Below are 16,079 nucleotides of genomic sequence, written 5' to 3'. Positions count from 1 at the left end.
AATGGGTTTAATTGGAAGCACTGGCTTTCGGAGCGCTGCACCTTTCACAGCAACCTGATGAAGGAGCAGTGCTCTGAAAGCTAGTGCTTCCAATTAAACCTGTTGGACTATAACCTGGTGTTGTGTGATTTTTAACTTTGTACACTCCAGTCCAACACTGGCATCTGCAAATCATCCCTTTTTCCAGATTCTTTGGAGGCTTCGTGAATATTTTTGGGAGACTAAACTCCATAAAGCCCGTATTAAGCTATGATTCAGTGAATATTTAAATCTTGGTTGTTTTTCTATAATTGTTGCAAATATCCTCGGTCACAAAGGCTGGGAAGTACAGACCAATCAGTCTTATATCAGTGCTGGACAAATTGTTGGAGAGGATTCTGAGAAGACAGGATTTATGATTCTTTGGAAAAGCGTAGCCTAAATTAGAGATAGTCAGCATGTCTTTGAGGGGCAGGTCATGCCTCTCAAGTCTTATTCAATTATTTGAGGATGTGACAAAACACATTGAAGGCAGAGTAGTGGATGTGGTTTATATGGATTTTAGCAAGGCATTTGATAAAGTTCCCCATGGCAGAGTCATTCAGAAAGTAAAGAGGTATGGGATATAGGGAAATTTGGCTGTCTGGATATAGAATTGGCTGGCCCATAGAAGACAGAGTGTGGTGGTAGTTTGAAAGTATTCAAACCTTGATCTCAGTGACCAGTGGTGTTTTGCAGGGACCTCTGCTCTTTATGATTTTTATAAATGACTTGGATGAGGAACTGAAAGGGTGGGCTAGTACGTTTGCCGATGACATGAAGATTGGTGGAGTTGTGGATAGTGTGGAGGGCTGTTGTAGGTTGCAATGGGTTATTGACTGGATACAGAGCTGGGCTGATCAGTGGCAGATGGAGTTCAAGCTGGAAAACTGGGAAGTAATTCACTTTGGAAGGTCAAACCTGAATGCAGTTTACAGGGTTAAAGGCAGAATTCTTGGCAGTGTGGAGGAACAGAGGGATCTTGGGGTCCACATCGATAGATCCCTCAAAGTTACCACCCAAGTTGATAGGGTTGTTAAGCATGCATATGATGTGTTGGCTTTCATTAGCAGGGGATTGAGTTTACGAACCATGAGGTTATGCTGCAGCTCTATTGAGCCCTGGTTGGACCACACGTGGAGTATTGTGTTCAGTTCTGGTTGCCTCTTTAAAGGAAAGATGTGGAAGTTTTAGAAAGGAGATTTACCAAGATGCTACCTGACTGGAGGGCATGTCTTATGAAGAAAGGTTGAGGGAATTAGGGCTTTTCTCATTGGAGCGAAGAAGGATGAGAGGAGACTTGGTAGAGGTGTACAAGATAATGAGAGACAGAGTGGATCGCCAAACACGATTTAAAGGTGATTGAAGGAAGGTTTATGGGAGATGTCAGAGGTAAGTCTTTTTACACAGAGAGTGGTAGGTGCGTGGAATGCACTGCCAGTAGTGGTATAGAGTCAGATACATTAGGGACATTTAAGTGACTCTTGGACAGGCACATGGATGATAGTAAAATGTAGGGTATGTAGGTTAATTTGATGTTAGAGTAGGATAAAAGGGTACAACATCAAGGGACAAAGGGCCTGTACTGTACTGTGCTGTGCTGTACTGTTCCATGTTCTAAACTCACCTAAACAATCATTTCTCGGAAAACATGTGCTTCACTTAAATGCCGAGCAGGATCCTTGTGATGTAGATTGATGGAAAGTTTATACTGCTGACTCTGCACCATGCAGGGAAACCAGGTTAGTCGCCATAATTGAGTTTGACTTCAGCTCAGAAGACTTCGAGGTTTGGTTCCAGAGATCAGTTCCTTCCCAGCAGAGTATCAGGTTTGAAGTTCAGGAGGATATTCACCCCAGCTGAAGAGTTTTAATTTATGAATTCACTAAGTCGTGAGAACTGTTTAAAAGATTTCCATGTGTCATAACTGAAAAGAGGTTTAGGCCATCAGGACTGAAGTAAGTGACAAAAGTATCTCAACACTGCAAGAAGAGTAGGAAGAGTCAGTTAAGAAAGAAGTTGGAGTTGAGATAGGAGTGATATTTTTCTGGAACTGTATCTGTAAAGATGTTACTGGGATACAGATTGGGGCATTTTTCCGTTTATGTTGAGACTTTCTAAGATGTCTTAGAGGTTTTTTTTTAATAAAGCTTGTATACTTTTGTGAAAGAACATTGGCAACCTAATGTAAACATGTTCAGTGATCACTCAACTGTAAAATAAAATTAAAATCATGATCTATCAAGTCAAGTTTCATTCTTGGGTCTGACTATTTCTGTATTGTAATAATCACAGCTGATGATATCGTCTATTCATCAGAACAAGTGTTACCTTGAAAGCAGAGCATATTTGACCTTGATCTTATTAGATTTCCAGTTAACAGGAAGATTATCTCCATATGTAATTAACCTATCCAAATACAATGAATGTATGTTATTCATTTTATCCACAATGATAAATAACTCTTTCTTTTGAAGAAATTTGTAAATGTGACCAAGTGAGCTGGTATTGAATGGCACGTTTTCCACCATATCTTAATCTTTTATTTTAAAGTACAATATGTTAAACATATTTATCATTTTTCTGTTTTTTTTGCAGCTTTTTCCTGGTGCCTTGGACTTGGCTATAGAAGATGATGTAGAATTCCGTGAGGGTTTGCCTCTTGATTACCTGGATTATATGGGAGTTCAGAACTCTGAAAGGGTAACTATCCCCTTTTGCAATTCTGTTTAATGTCTTATCTTCCTTTGGTTTTATAATAGAATTAATGTTATCAGTAAAGCTTACAAGCCAGCACATATTGGCTTTTGACTAATGTAACTTCTCAGACATGGAGGAGGATTTGTGTTTCTCTTTTCCTTATATAATTTTCTTTAGATGTGAACCTGACACTGGCATTACTTATTGATAGTCTTGAGTTGCTCTTGAGATTGAACAGAAGATGATAAGAAATCAGGTTAGGGATAAGAGAATAACTAGCGAAACAGTAAGATCCGTTAGGGATCAAAGTGGCAGTTTGTGTATGGAGCTGGAAGACACAACCAAGGTTTTAAATGAGCACTTTGCATCTGTATTCACTGTAGAGAAGGAGTGTGGGTGTGAGAATCAAGGAAGGGTCTGTGATGTGCTTGGACAAATTAATATTGCGAGAGAAGTGGTATGAGTGGTTTTAGCAGGTTTGAAAATAGATGAATAGCCAATCATCGATGAGAAGTTTCTCAGGCTGCTGTGAGAGGCAAGGAGTAAGATTGCAGGAGCTCTGACGTTAATTTTCAAATCCTGTCCAGCCACACAGGACTGGAGATTTTGTAACATGGTACTATTATTTGAGAAGGATGGGAAACTACATGCCAGTGAATCTAACATTTGTGATCACTATCGGAAAATATTTGAGGGCAGAATTAATCTTCCCTTGGAGAGACAAGATTAATCTAGGATAATTTGCATGGCTTTGTAAAGGAGCGATCCTGTCTAACGAATTTGATTGAAAGCTTTGAGGAGATAACCACTCTTAGAGGTGAGGGTAGTGCAGTTGATGCAGTGTGTTTGGACTTCAGTAAGGCTTTTGACAAGGGTGGCTCAGTGGTTAACACTGCTGCCTCACAGCACCAGGGACACGATTTCAATTCCACCCTTGAACAACGGTGTGTGGAGTTTGCACGTTCTCCCCATTTCTGAGAGTTTTTTTCTGGGTGCTCCTGTTTCCTTCCACAGTCCAAAGATGTACAGGTTAAGTAGATTGACCATGTAAAATTGCCCATAGTGTCCACGGATGTGCTGGCTAGGCAAATTAGCCAGGGGAATTGCAGGGTTACAGAGGTGGCAAGTCTGGGTGGAATGATCTTTGGAGGGTCAGTGAGGACTAGATGGGCCAAATGGCCTGCTTCTGCACAGTGGCTTAGTGGTAGGAAGCATAGAGTGGTAGTCAAAGGGTCTTTTCAGTTTCTTGCTGGTTGCTGTGTACATTAATGATCAAGTCATGAATGTAGAAAGTTTGATCAGTACGTTTGCAGGTGACATGAAAACTGGTGCTGTGGTAAATAGTGGGGAGAGAGCCTTAGACTACAGGATGATATAAATGGACTGGTCAGAAGGGCTGAACAGTGGCAAATGGAATTTGATCATGAAAAGTGAGATATAGGAGTACAAGTTGAATGATGGGACCCTAGGATGTGCAGAGGATCAGAGGGACCTTGGTGTGCAGATCCAGAGATCCTTGAAGGTGGAAGGACAGCTGGGTAGGGTGGGGGTGAGAAGACATATGGAATACTTAACTTTGGTCAAGGCATTGAAAACAAGAGCAAGGAGGTTAGTAATGAGCTCTATATAATGTTTATTAGGCCACAGTTGGAGTACGGTGTGCAATTCTAGTTGCCGCACAGTAGGAATGATCTGATCCCACTAGAGAGGGTGCAGAGGAGATTTGTCAGGGTGTTGCCTGGGTTGGAGTGATTTAGCAATGAAGAAAGACTAGGTAGGCTGAAGTTGCTTTCTTTAGAGCAGAGAAGGGGAAGGGTGGATTTGATTGAGATGTATAAGGTTCTGAAGGACATAGGTTTCTCCCTGTCTAACCAGTCTTTCTCCTTAGTAGAGAGGTCAATAATCCAGGGCACAGTTTTACAGTAAGGAGCATGAGTCTGAGGGGCAATTTGAGGAAAAGATCTTTCACTCAGAGGGTTGTGTCTATCTGAAACTTGCTGCCTAAAAAGGTTGTAGAGGCTGGTAATCTCAATAAACTTAAGAACACTTTAGATGAAGACTTGAAACACCATGATTTGCATGGTCAAAAATGTGATTCAAATAGGTAGATGTTTGATGTCTGGCACAAATATAATGGCAGAGGACCCATTTCCATGTTATAAAATTCAATGATCGATGAGGAAAATCTCTTTCCATTAGCTGGTTAATAAATGATTAGGAGAAACCCAATTCTTCCACAGATTTAAGAATTTTGAGCAAATGTTTCAGGGGAATGCGAGGAAGAACATTTTTGTACAGTTTGTAGTAATGAGCTGAAGGCCACTGGATATAGAAACAATCAATTTTGAAAGGAAATTGGATAAGCAATCGCAGGACTTTGTTTCTTTTTAATTCATGGAATGTGGGAGTTGCTGGCTAGACCAGCATTTACTGACCACCCTTAATTGCCCTTGAAAAGGTAATGGTGAACTGCTTTCTTCAATAACTGCAGTCCTTGTGGTGTGGCTACACTTGCAGTGCTGTTCAGGACTTCATTCCAGGACTTTGACCCAGCAGTGGTGAAGGAAAGGTAATATCATTCCAAGTTCTGAGGGTCTGTGGCCTTGGAAGGAACTGGCACATGGTGGGATTCCCATATACAGTATCTGCTGCCCTTGTCCCTCTAGCTCGTAGTTATGTGTTTGGAAAATGCTGTCTAAAGAACTTTGATGAGTTATTGCAGTGTATTTTGTAACTAGTACACACTGCTACCGTTGTGCATTGATGACTGAGGGAGTGAATGTGGAAGATGTTAGATGAAGTGCCAATCAAAGAGGCTGTTTTATCCTGGACATTGTCAAGCTAGTGTGTTGTTGGAGCTGCACTCCAGCTGGTTAAATGCTGCCTTGATGTCAAGAGCAGTTATCTTCACTTCCCCTTTTGAGTTTGGCTCTTTTGCCCCAGTTTGTATTAGGGTTGCAATGGGTTCAGGTGCTGGTGGAATTCAAATTGAATGTCACTGAGCTGATCTTGTTTTTTAAATGTTGCTTGTTTGTCATACACTTGCCATCACTTTGATGATTAAAGGTAGATTGCTGAGCTGATTGTTGGATTTGTCCTGCTTTTGTGTTTGGTCAAGACATCCCGAGGCACATTTCTACCCTGCTATGTAGTTGTAACTGTATTGAACAGCTTGGCTGGCAATACATCTAGCTCTGGACCACAAGTCTTCAGTCAATTACTGGAATGTTTTTGGGGTCTTTGTAGTATCCAATGCTTTCAGCTATTTCCTGATGTCATATGGAGTGGATCAAATTGGCTGAAAACTTTCATCTGCTATGCTGGGGACCTCTGGAGGAGATAAAGATGCATTATTCACTTGGCACTACTGGATGAAGATGTACTGGATTCACAATAGTGAGAATGCGATAGTTGTCAAGCTGCCTTCACTGTCTTCTCCAGTGAGTTCCTGGCAAGACTGTAGAGCTTGGATCTGGTTGATTGTGGAATCACTTAACTGTATTACATGCTGCTTATGCTCCTTGGCATGGAATTAGTCTGGTGTTGTAATTTCACCAGTTTGATACCTTATTATTTATGCCTCGTGCTACTCCTGGCATGGCCACACGTATATTCAGTGAACCAGGGTTGATTCCCTGTCTTGGTGGTAACAGAGTGAGGGTTATGCCTGGCCATGAGCTTGCAGGTTGTGGTTGAATACAATTCTGCTGCTACGGATGGCCCCAGTCTTGAGTTGCTAGATCAGCAGCTTCATTGCTAGATTTGTTTAAGATCTCTCCCATTCAACATGGTGGTAGTGCCACACACGACAATGGAGGGTAGACTCAATCTTTTTACGAAGTTTTTAACCTTTTTTTCTGGTAGGCAACTTTTTAAAAAAATTTTTGCTTCTAATGGCAGGCTCGAGTTTCATGAAATTTTGACAGGGCCAAAGTACTTTTTTTGTTACCTGTTGTGGCCCCTTGATGGTGCAATTTCATGAGTCTTAACCAGCTGTGCCTTTTATCATGATTAGATTAGATTCCCTACAGCCCAACCAGTCCACACCGACCCGCCGAAGTGTAATCCACCCAATCCCATTTCCCTCTGACTAATGCACCTAACACTGGGCAATTTAGCATGGCCAATCTACCTGACCTGCACATCTTTGTGACTGTGGGAGGAAGCCAGAGCACCTGGAGGAAATCCATGCAGACACGGGGAGAATGTGCAAACTCCATACAGACAGTCACTCAAGGCTGGAATTGAACCTGGGTCCCAGGCCCTGTGATGCAGCAGTGCTAACCGCTTAGCCACCATGCATTTTACATGCTGTTATTATATGTTGATTTATAACCTTTCCCACAGCGTAGCTATTATTTGGGGGCCTATACACTACTCCTACCAATTTCTTCTTTCTCTTGCTCATTTCTTACCTCAACCAAAATTGATGCTACATCAGCCAAGCCTAGATCATCTCTCAATTGTCCTCATTTCATCTCTTACTAACAATGCTGCCCCGCCACTTGTTCCTTCCCTCCTGTCTTTCTGAAAGGTCAACTATCCCGGACTGTTATGTTCCCTGTACTCCGTGCAATCATGCCTCTGTAACAGCCTTGAGATCACATCCATTTATCCCAATTTGCACTGTCAGTCTGTCTCCCCTATTCCGAACGCTTCATGCACTGAGACACAAAGCCCTTTAAACTGACTTTTTTTGACAGTTTTAATCATCCTGACTTTTCTCTGTACTGTGGAAATCTCACCCTTGTCTATTTACTTTGGACTTTACTGTTCTCTCGTCCATTACTATGCTTGTTTCTCTTTCCTTTGTCACCCTGCTTAGGTTCCCATTCCCTGGCACTTAGTTCAAACCCGCCCAACCTCAGTTGCATGGACCTGCCCTATGACATCCATCCTGGTCCTGCCCAGGTTAAGCTGTCTTGCTTGTACTGGTCCCACCTCCCCCAGAATCAGTCCCAGGAATCTGAAAACTTTTCCATGCACCATCTTTCTAGTCACAAATTCAACTGATATGTCCTACTATTTCTACTCTGCCTAGCACATGGCATTCATAGTAATCCCAAAATCACTATCTTTGAGGTCCTTTTCAATTTACTGCCTAACTCCTATCTTCAGCTTTTAGGGCCTCATCCCTGTTTTCAAACCAGTGTTGTTTGCAACAATGTATACCACAACCACTGGAATAACCCCCTCCTTCTAGAATGTTCCTTTAAGTGATCTGAGGCATCCTTGACCTTAGCATCAGGAAGGCAGCATACCATCCTGGAACCTTGTTTGTGGCCACAGAAACACTTATCTAATCCCCTTACAACTGAATCCCCAAAGACTAGTGCATTCTCACACTTTCTCCTCCTGTCCCATGCAGTGGAGCCAGTGTATCCAAAGTGGTTTATCTGTTTTTCAAGGGAATAGCCTGCACTGCCTTGTCCACTTGCATTGTCGGGTGGTCACCCATTCCCTTCCTATCTGTGGAATCTTAACCTGAGGTGTGACCAGCCCACCATACTCAGCTTCATGATTCTCCACAGTGTCCCTAAAAACTGCTCCCACTCCAAAACCCAGATTTCCAGGTGTTGCAGCTGGAGACACTTCCTGCGAACAGTTTTCCAGCTAAGCTCAAGTGTAAACTCCGAGTTTCGAGTCATCCGAGAATTTCAAGATCATCACTGGATCATGATTGGACATTGGAGGATGATCAGTTGGTGAACCTTCTCACAATGGTTTCGGCCTAACACCAATTCAGGATAAAGCCAACCAAAAGCTATGACCTTAGTAAACACCTGCACCCAGGCCAGGTGGTGTCCAGAACACGGACAGGGTGACTGTGAAAAGGTGGAAGAAGGCACGCGGCTGTTTAGATCTTTTCCCAGAAGAGACTGATGTATCATTGTTGAACAGCTGCCTATACATGCTCCAGGCACGCTGAGACAAACAGTACCTGTGCCTAGAGGACCATCAACTCGTTAAAGGACACACTTCAGGCTGCCCGAAACCTGTTGGTCCTCCAGAGCAAAGAGGTGACCGCGATCCAGTGTTGAAGATTGACACGTTCCAAGGTCCAAGACTAAGTGCTGAGGGATGCACTAAAGTTTGTGACAGCTGCTGCCAAGGTGCAGTGGGGGAAAGACCACCGTCTAAGGTCTTTTGGCCAAAGTACAATGGGGGTCTGTTCAGTTACTGGACCTTCCCGGTGCCTCAAATATATGTAAGTAGTATTTTGCATAAGTAAGAAATGCCTTGGGTTTGTTTGTTCAAACTCCAATGTTTGTTTATTCTCCATATGCAAAGGCTGTTCAAAACCAAACTGCTTTCATGACTGTGTATGTATACAAAGATTTTTTATGAATAAAGTACATTTTTGAAGTGTGTATTCATGGTGCCGGGTGGGGCTGTTTCAACAGAGCCATTTAAATTATGAAAGGAGCAGAGATGAACTTGTGAAAGGCTAATTCCATAGTTCAGAACAAGGGCAATAACGTTAATACAAAGTCGAGATAAGGGAGAGCTGGGTCCATAAATCTCTCCCTGCCTTTGTTACCTCCTCCAATCCTCCCATGGGGGTGTTGGGGGAGAGAGATTCTGCAGGTCAGGAAGAAAACTAGACAGCAGTGGATCAGCTATTGATTGCAATAGCAAGAAAAACTAGAAGAGGAGTGAGCAGCCGACGTGCTCTCCTTATTTTTGCAGCCCCCCTCCCCCATTAACCGTCCCTTATAGTCATCGCTCTGTTCCCCCATCTTCTGGTTCTGACTGGTTTCATGTGGTCCTGTTCGTCCACTTTACCATCATGTATAGAACCTTCCAGTCTCTTGTCCTACCACTCCAACTGCCTCTGTAAGCCCCTCTTTCTTTGCTACCTAACTTCTTGCCTTCAAAAGCCCCCTGAAAACCCTCCTTGTCAACTACATGTTGAGCCATTTCCCCCCAGCTGTCTCTCTCAATTCTGATTGGCTCTGCCATTCTGCAACTTTTGAGGGATTGCTCTCAAAAAGTAGTTTTTTGGGAGAATGGTGAGTGCCGACCTTGAGAGGGCAGTATTTAGAAAAATACTCAACGATGCAGGGAAAAAAAGCAGGGAAATGGGATTTCAACTAACTCTAACGGTGTTGCGTGGTTTCTGTAAAGCCAACTCAACAAATCTACAGAAATAATCGGCAGGTGACAATGAAAATTTAAGAAATACACCTTGTGCTTCAGATCACACAATTCTGTAATTTTACAGAGGCTCTCAAATAGAAGATAGGTATAAATGACAAGAATGAGTTAGAAAGAGAGAGGGGAGAGATCTGGCCTTGAGTGGGTGGAGACCAAAGGCAGATCTCAGTCTAAATATCTCTGTAAGATGACCTCACCAATTCTCTATCTATCCACACCCACTGAGCTGTCAGTTACATTTGTAGCCACTGCCGAACATAAAAGACAATGCCAAATTTACAAATTCCAATCTGAAGTGCCTTTTTGACATTCACTGTGCACTAATTTTGCATATATTCTTTTATAGAGGTGTTGCTTTTGCATTGGTCATGTGTGTTTTATCGATGTAGGTCTGTGTTTCAAATACTGCAACTGTAAACACTTGCTGCATCTGATTTCTTTTTCAGGAAGATGACCCACGGAGGGAATCATTTAATAAAAAGGTTTATAATTTAATGAGAAAGTTACTCAAATATGCACCAATTGATGCAGCTGTTGATCAGAAAGCCAAAGATTTTATTCATGATTGCTTACCCCCTGTACTTACAAAAGGTATTTTGTTTACTTTATTAATTGATGCATTTTCTTGAGGTTTGGGGTATTTGGGTTATTTGAGATTTCTGAGTGATCTGTCCTTTTGAGAGTTGATCAAGTCTGGGTAAAGATCCTAATTTTATAGAGTTTAAAAAAACTTTTTATCAAAGCATCATGTCTTGTACTGATTAAGATAGTTAGCAAGAAAATATTAATTTAAAGAAAATAAAATGTATGCTCTGAAAGCAGAATGTTTATTGTTTAAAATGTGAATTCTGATTGGTAGAGATGCCTCCATGGCCAGAGTCTCATTAACTGGCACAAACAGTTAATTCTCAAACTTCATTTAAACTTTCAATTGAGCAAATTGACTCTGGTTAGTCAAGGCATTACCCTGAGAAATAAAGCAGAGAATAGCTGCCACCTATTTTATTGAATTTAAACAATCGCAATGTGTGTGCATTGTCTTTTTGTCAACAACAAGCAGGGCCCTGTATTTAATAATTGTAATGTCCATGTGTTCAGGTAACCAGACAGCGAGACCAAAGGACAATCCCAAATTGTTTGTCAGCGTGATTCTTAACATACTGTACTGTGATTTATTATTGTCACATATAGCGAGATACAACAACAAGTATTGTTTTGCGTGCTAACTAGACAGATCATGCCTTACACAAGTATGTCAGGGTAATAGGAAATAATGCAGAATATAATATTACTCTGGGTTACTTAGCTAATGTCCAATTAATGTTGGACACTATCCTGAATTTTCTAAGCGCAAGTACCTTGTTGTGCAAACCCATGGGGCTATGCTATTTGGTATAATCTACCAGTCTTTGAGACATATATCTACATATTTGGCATCACATCCAATGCTGATATTCATATACCACATCATTAATTTGTTTTATAGGCAGAATATATCTTTGGCTGTTAGTGGTAAATGACAGGCATGTTACGGCATAGTGGCTGTGTGAAATAGCTAGTTTCACCTGTTGCTCAAATGTTTTGAGATACCTTGCTCTTCCAGGGTAGCCTGACGTATGACTGAGCACTTTTCATGTTTAAGAATGAGTTTGAATAATTTACAGTGAGGAATTATCTGATTAGAATAGCCGTGATACTGCAGAATGGTTTTGATGCATCACATTTCATTATAAAGTTTGCATAGCAAACAAATGGCACAAAGCCTTATTTACAAGATTGCTAATCAAGTGATAGCCAATGGTGGAAGCAGCAAACCATCCGTATGGTGGCAGAAGAAGTAAGACCCTGAGGGACAAAAGCTGCTTACAGGAGGAGGTCCTTTTGTAAAGAGGATTTGTGTTTTCTTTAAGAACACATGAGGAAGCCAGCTGGAGCTATTTTGCTCATAAAAATTGAAAACAGAAGACTCATGAGCAACTAGAGAAAAGTGCAAGATTGTGAGGCATAGAGAGGTGAGCAGAGGACTTGCACTTGGGCAGATTACAACTGCATCTTCATGAACTGCAAGAGAGCAATAATCAAAATGTTAACCTTCTTCTCATGTTACGGCGAGAAGACAGGAGAATGGGTTTGAGAAACATACCAGCCATGATTGAATGGCAGAGCAGATGCAATAGGCCAAATGGCCTAATTTTGCTCTTCTGGACTAATATAAAGCACTCCATTGATAGCCTTTCTTTATCAACAATTACACATTATCGTATGGTTTCTCTTTTCTCCGTGATCTTTCCTCTTGCCCCAGCTCCTGATGGAACTGCCTTAACTGTCATGGTACCAACAGAAGGAATTTCCATCAGGTGATCGACTTTGATTAAAGATCAGGCTGTTTCATTTTAACTTGAAATGGCATGTAATATTTTGTATACAAACAAAACTGTCCCTTCCTGGTATTAAATATAATTGCATTTTTCACTTCTAGAGGAATTAGCGTGCACTGTGTATAGTGCACCAGCTCGATGGAGAGATGGTGGGCCACGCAATGTTGTTCTACAGATTCGAGGAAGTACCCGGATACGAATGCTTCGCAGTAATATTGCTAGGTCTCTTATTTCTACTTTTCCTGTACAGTATGTTTCAGAATAATACCAGTGTGAAATCTCATCAAATGTGCTTTTTATGAAACTGACTTAACGTGTACTTTCAGTTCATTTGCAAGTAATAAATAATAATGCTGTATGTCCTACTGAAAAAAAAAGAGCAAGTTTGACACCAGCTTATACATCCCTATTCAAAACGTTCTGACAGGAAGTACTAACCTTCCAATACATTCCTTCCAATTTGGTTTGATCAAACATTTTCAATAAAATAGAAGTATAATAGACAATCATGACTCAGCAAAGAATGGGTCTGTGTTAAAAATATTCAACATTATTTGCTGACAGCTGTGCTGATCAGAACACGGAGTGTTTCCATGACAGTTCTTGAAGGAGGGCAGGGGAGTTCTTGCAGGCATCCTGGTAAATGTTGATCTTTTGGCCTACACTATTGAATCAATATCTAGTCAATTGTCCATGGGACCTTGCCATACACAAATGGTGCCGTGGGTCACTCTTTTTTTTAGCTGTGACTTTACCTTAAAACAGCTGTGATTGTCCCAGACATTCTTTGGTATAACTTAAATGACCTTTTACAAGTGATTGAAAACGGGAGCATCGTTTACAAGACAGTACTTCCCTTGCAAAATTTCTTCGCTCTTTTTTAATTTATTCAAAATTGTCTTTTGAAATCACTAAGAATCTGAGTATTATCTTTTGTGATCATCTTCATTCATATCATATCTTTAACAAAAAAGCGTTGGTGTTTTCTGTCTGCACACCAGTGACTGTTTGCTCAATGTTACCACTAACCATTGGATGGTGGCTTGAAACTGGGTCTTTTACCAATGTAACTGATTTGTGATTTCTGTCCGAGTGGAGATGTGCACTGCTTGAAGATTTCTCAGAATGGAAAACTATTTTTCTAAGTTATCAAATGACATGGGAGTGTGGGCTTGCACTGAATGCTTACCCCATAAAGAATATTCATTCATACTTGCATATGGCCCAAAATAGGAAAGCTAAGTCACTTCACCTGGGGTGTAATAAAACAAAACTTCATGCTGAGTCAAAGAAGGTAATATTAAGACAAATGGTTAAAGAAATAGGCACCAAGACAAGAGAGGAAGTGAGAGAGCTAGAAAGATGCAGAAGTCAATGGAAGCATTTCCAGAATCTTAAGTTACCAAAGATACAGTTGTCTGTGGTGGGTCAAAGAAAGTTCAGAGGGCTTGGTAGAAAAGAGAGATGATGAATAAGAAGCCAGAATTTCAGGGATTTACAAGTCCATTACACATTGTAGGACTGGGGTTATTGCTAGTCGTTGAAAGCTTTAGAGGCTCAGCCTCTAACACGTGGCAAGCTGGATTAGAAAAGAGTTTAAAATATTGCCTGTTCTATAGAGTGGCTCAGTGGTTAGCCTCACAGCACCAGGGTCCCAGGTTCAATTCCAGCCTCGGGTGACTGTCTGTGTGGAGTTTGTACAGTCTCCCTGTGTCTGCGTGGGTTTCCTCCAGGTGTTCCGGTTTCCTTCCACAATCCAAAGATGTGCAGGTCAGGTAAATTGGCCATGTTAAATTGCCCACTAGTGTTAGGAGGGAAACGGTTCAGGGTGGGTTACTCTTCGGAGGGTTGATATGGACTGGTTGGGCCGAAGGACCTGTTTCCACACTCTAAGGAATCTAAACTAATCTAATCTAATCTAGTTTATAACACTGCTGTTCCTGTCAGCGATCAGACAGCATACAAGCCACTAGCCCAAACTATTCCTCTGTCCGGTTCTAATTAAATACTACACCCATAATGTTAAGATTTCCTTCTCTACTTGATGTTTATAAGCCAGACTTATAAATTTTTCTTTAATGTTTCATTAATTTTCCTTCTGGTAAAACATAGATTGGGAGAACATGTTGACGTCTGCAACTAAGAGTTATAACCATTTCTGGTATTATTATGTAGGATTGTTGTCCTGAAGTAAGCAAAAAAAATTTTTCAGTGTGAAATTAATGCAGTCATTCAAAAATACAAGCTCTTAAGCTGAAATGTTTCTCCATTTGTTTATATATTTGTCCTATAAACCCCAGTAGAAGTTCTACTTTTAAAATAAGCAATAATGAAATAAAAGAGCTCGATGAATTGCCAAATTGTTCTGTGACCTTTCAGAACTGACCTACTCCAGACTTGCCTTCCTCTGTTTGTTCTCATGCTCGCTTTCTCTTCCTGTATTGCAGCAGGAAACTTGACATGCTCTTTCTGGCAGGTGCTTGTCTGTCTTTACCAGTCTATGTTAAGATTAAAAACCTCCATTAATGCTACTATGCCTTCACTGCATAGTTGTCTTAATTTCAGCATTTGTCCAATTTAGCACATCTGAGCTGCTACGAGATGTGGTCTCACCAAGGCCCTGTACAGCTGCAGTAATACTTAGCCATTTTTGTATTGCAATAAAAGTCAACATTTCTGCAGCTTCCTACTGTCTTCTTCTGTCCTTGAATGAAATGGTTACGTTAGCAATTTTCCAATCTGCTGAGTATCTTCCAGAAAGTAAGAAATTTTGGAAAATTCCTCCACAATTTCTGCAGCCATTTCTTTTAGGACCCTGCAGGTCATCTGGTCCCGGAGACATTTCATGTTTCTGCGCATTTAGCTATTATAGTTTCATGTTGCACCAGAAATATCCGTCAGCAGTAGGGCGAGTGATACCTTGTAGTAACAAAATCAGAAGTCACGCAACATCAAGTTATAGTGTGACAGGTTTATTTGAAATCACAAGCTTCCAGAGTGCTGCTCTTTCGTCAGGTGAAGTTCTAGCTGTCATAATTAGAAAGCATTCTATCATTTATCCCCAACTCATAATCCTTTGATGTGACCCGAATGCTAACTGATATGATTGTTCGTTTTGCTCGGTAGATTATGTGGTGAGAATGGCAGCATATTGCTGTACTACACAATAGAAAATTCCAGAGATTATCACAAGGAAGAAGAAAAATGCATAGAAATTGATCCAGAGGTAAGATAAATTGTACAGACTGATCATAAATTAGTTTACCATAATACGTTTTTTAAAAAGGCTCATTTTCATGGAAATTTTCTTTCAAAATTTCCTCGTCACTACAGAATGACTAGGAAATGATTGCTGGAGTCATTTACTATTTTGCTTTAATTTCAGCGAGTTTTGAGAAGATTTGTAGCTCAGGTTGGGGTTTTGGATGTAGGTTTGCTCGCTGAGCTGGAAGGTTCATTCCAGGCATTTCATTACCTACAGGTAGCATCTTCAGTGGGCCTGAGGCGAAGCAATGCTGAAAATTCCTGCTTTCTATTGATATGTTTGGGTTTCTTTGGGTTGGTGATGTCATTTCCTGTGGTGAAGTCACTTTCTGTTCCTTTTCTCAGGGGTGGTAAATGGGGTCTAACTTGATGTTTGTTGATAGACAAACTATCGAGTTCGACCCTACCTACCACCCTGTGAGAAAAGGAACAGGAAGTGACTTCACCACAGAAAATAACATCACCACAGGAAATGACATCACCAACCCAAACATATAAATAGAAAGCAGAAATTTTAAGGATTGCTTCGCCCGAGGTCCACTGAAGATGTTATCAAGTAGG

The 16,079-nt window shown here is 41.0% G+C and overlaps 1 protein-coding gene across 2 annotated transcripts in view; it reads left to right on the top strand.

The window, feature by feature from the left end:
• The window catches only part of riox1 (ribosomal oxygenase 1), a 59,539-nt gene that overhangs the window by 34,017 nt on the left and 9,443 nt on the right, over positions 1 to 16,079 (top strand). For both annotated transcript variants that reach the window (XM_060831316.1, XM_060831317.1), the window contains exons 10-13: positions 2,617 to 2,721; positions 10,323 to 10,467; positions 12,356 to 12,476; positions 15,381 to 15,480. In XM_060831316.1, coding sequence (XP_060687299.1) covers positions 2,617 to 2,721; positions 10,323 to 10,467; positions 12,356 to 12,476; positions 15,381 to 15,480 — 471 coding nt within the window. The remainder of the gene's footprint in view (positions 1 to 2,616; positions 2,722 to 10,322; positions 10,468 to 12,355; positions 12,477 to 15,380; positions 15,481 to 16,079) is intronic.

This window comes from Hemiscyllium ocellatum, chromosome 10 (assembly GCF_020745735.1).
Source record: "Hemiscyllium ocellatum isolate sHemOce1 chromosome 10, sHemOce1.pat.X.cur, whole genome shotgun sequence".
NCBI classification, from domain to species: Eukaryota; Metazoa; Chordata; class Chondrichthyes; order Orectolobiformes; family Hemiscylliidae; genus Hemiscyllium; species Hemiscyllium ocellatum.
Note: the sequence above shows the minus strand (reverse complement) of the source record. Positions and strands in the feature narration are given on the sequence as shown.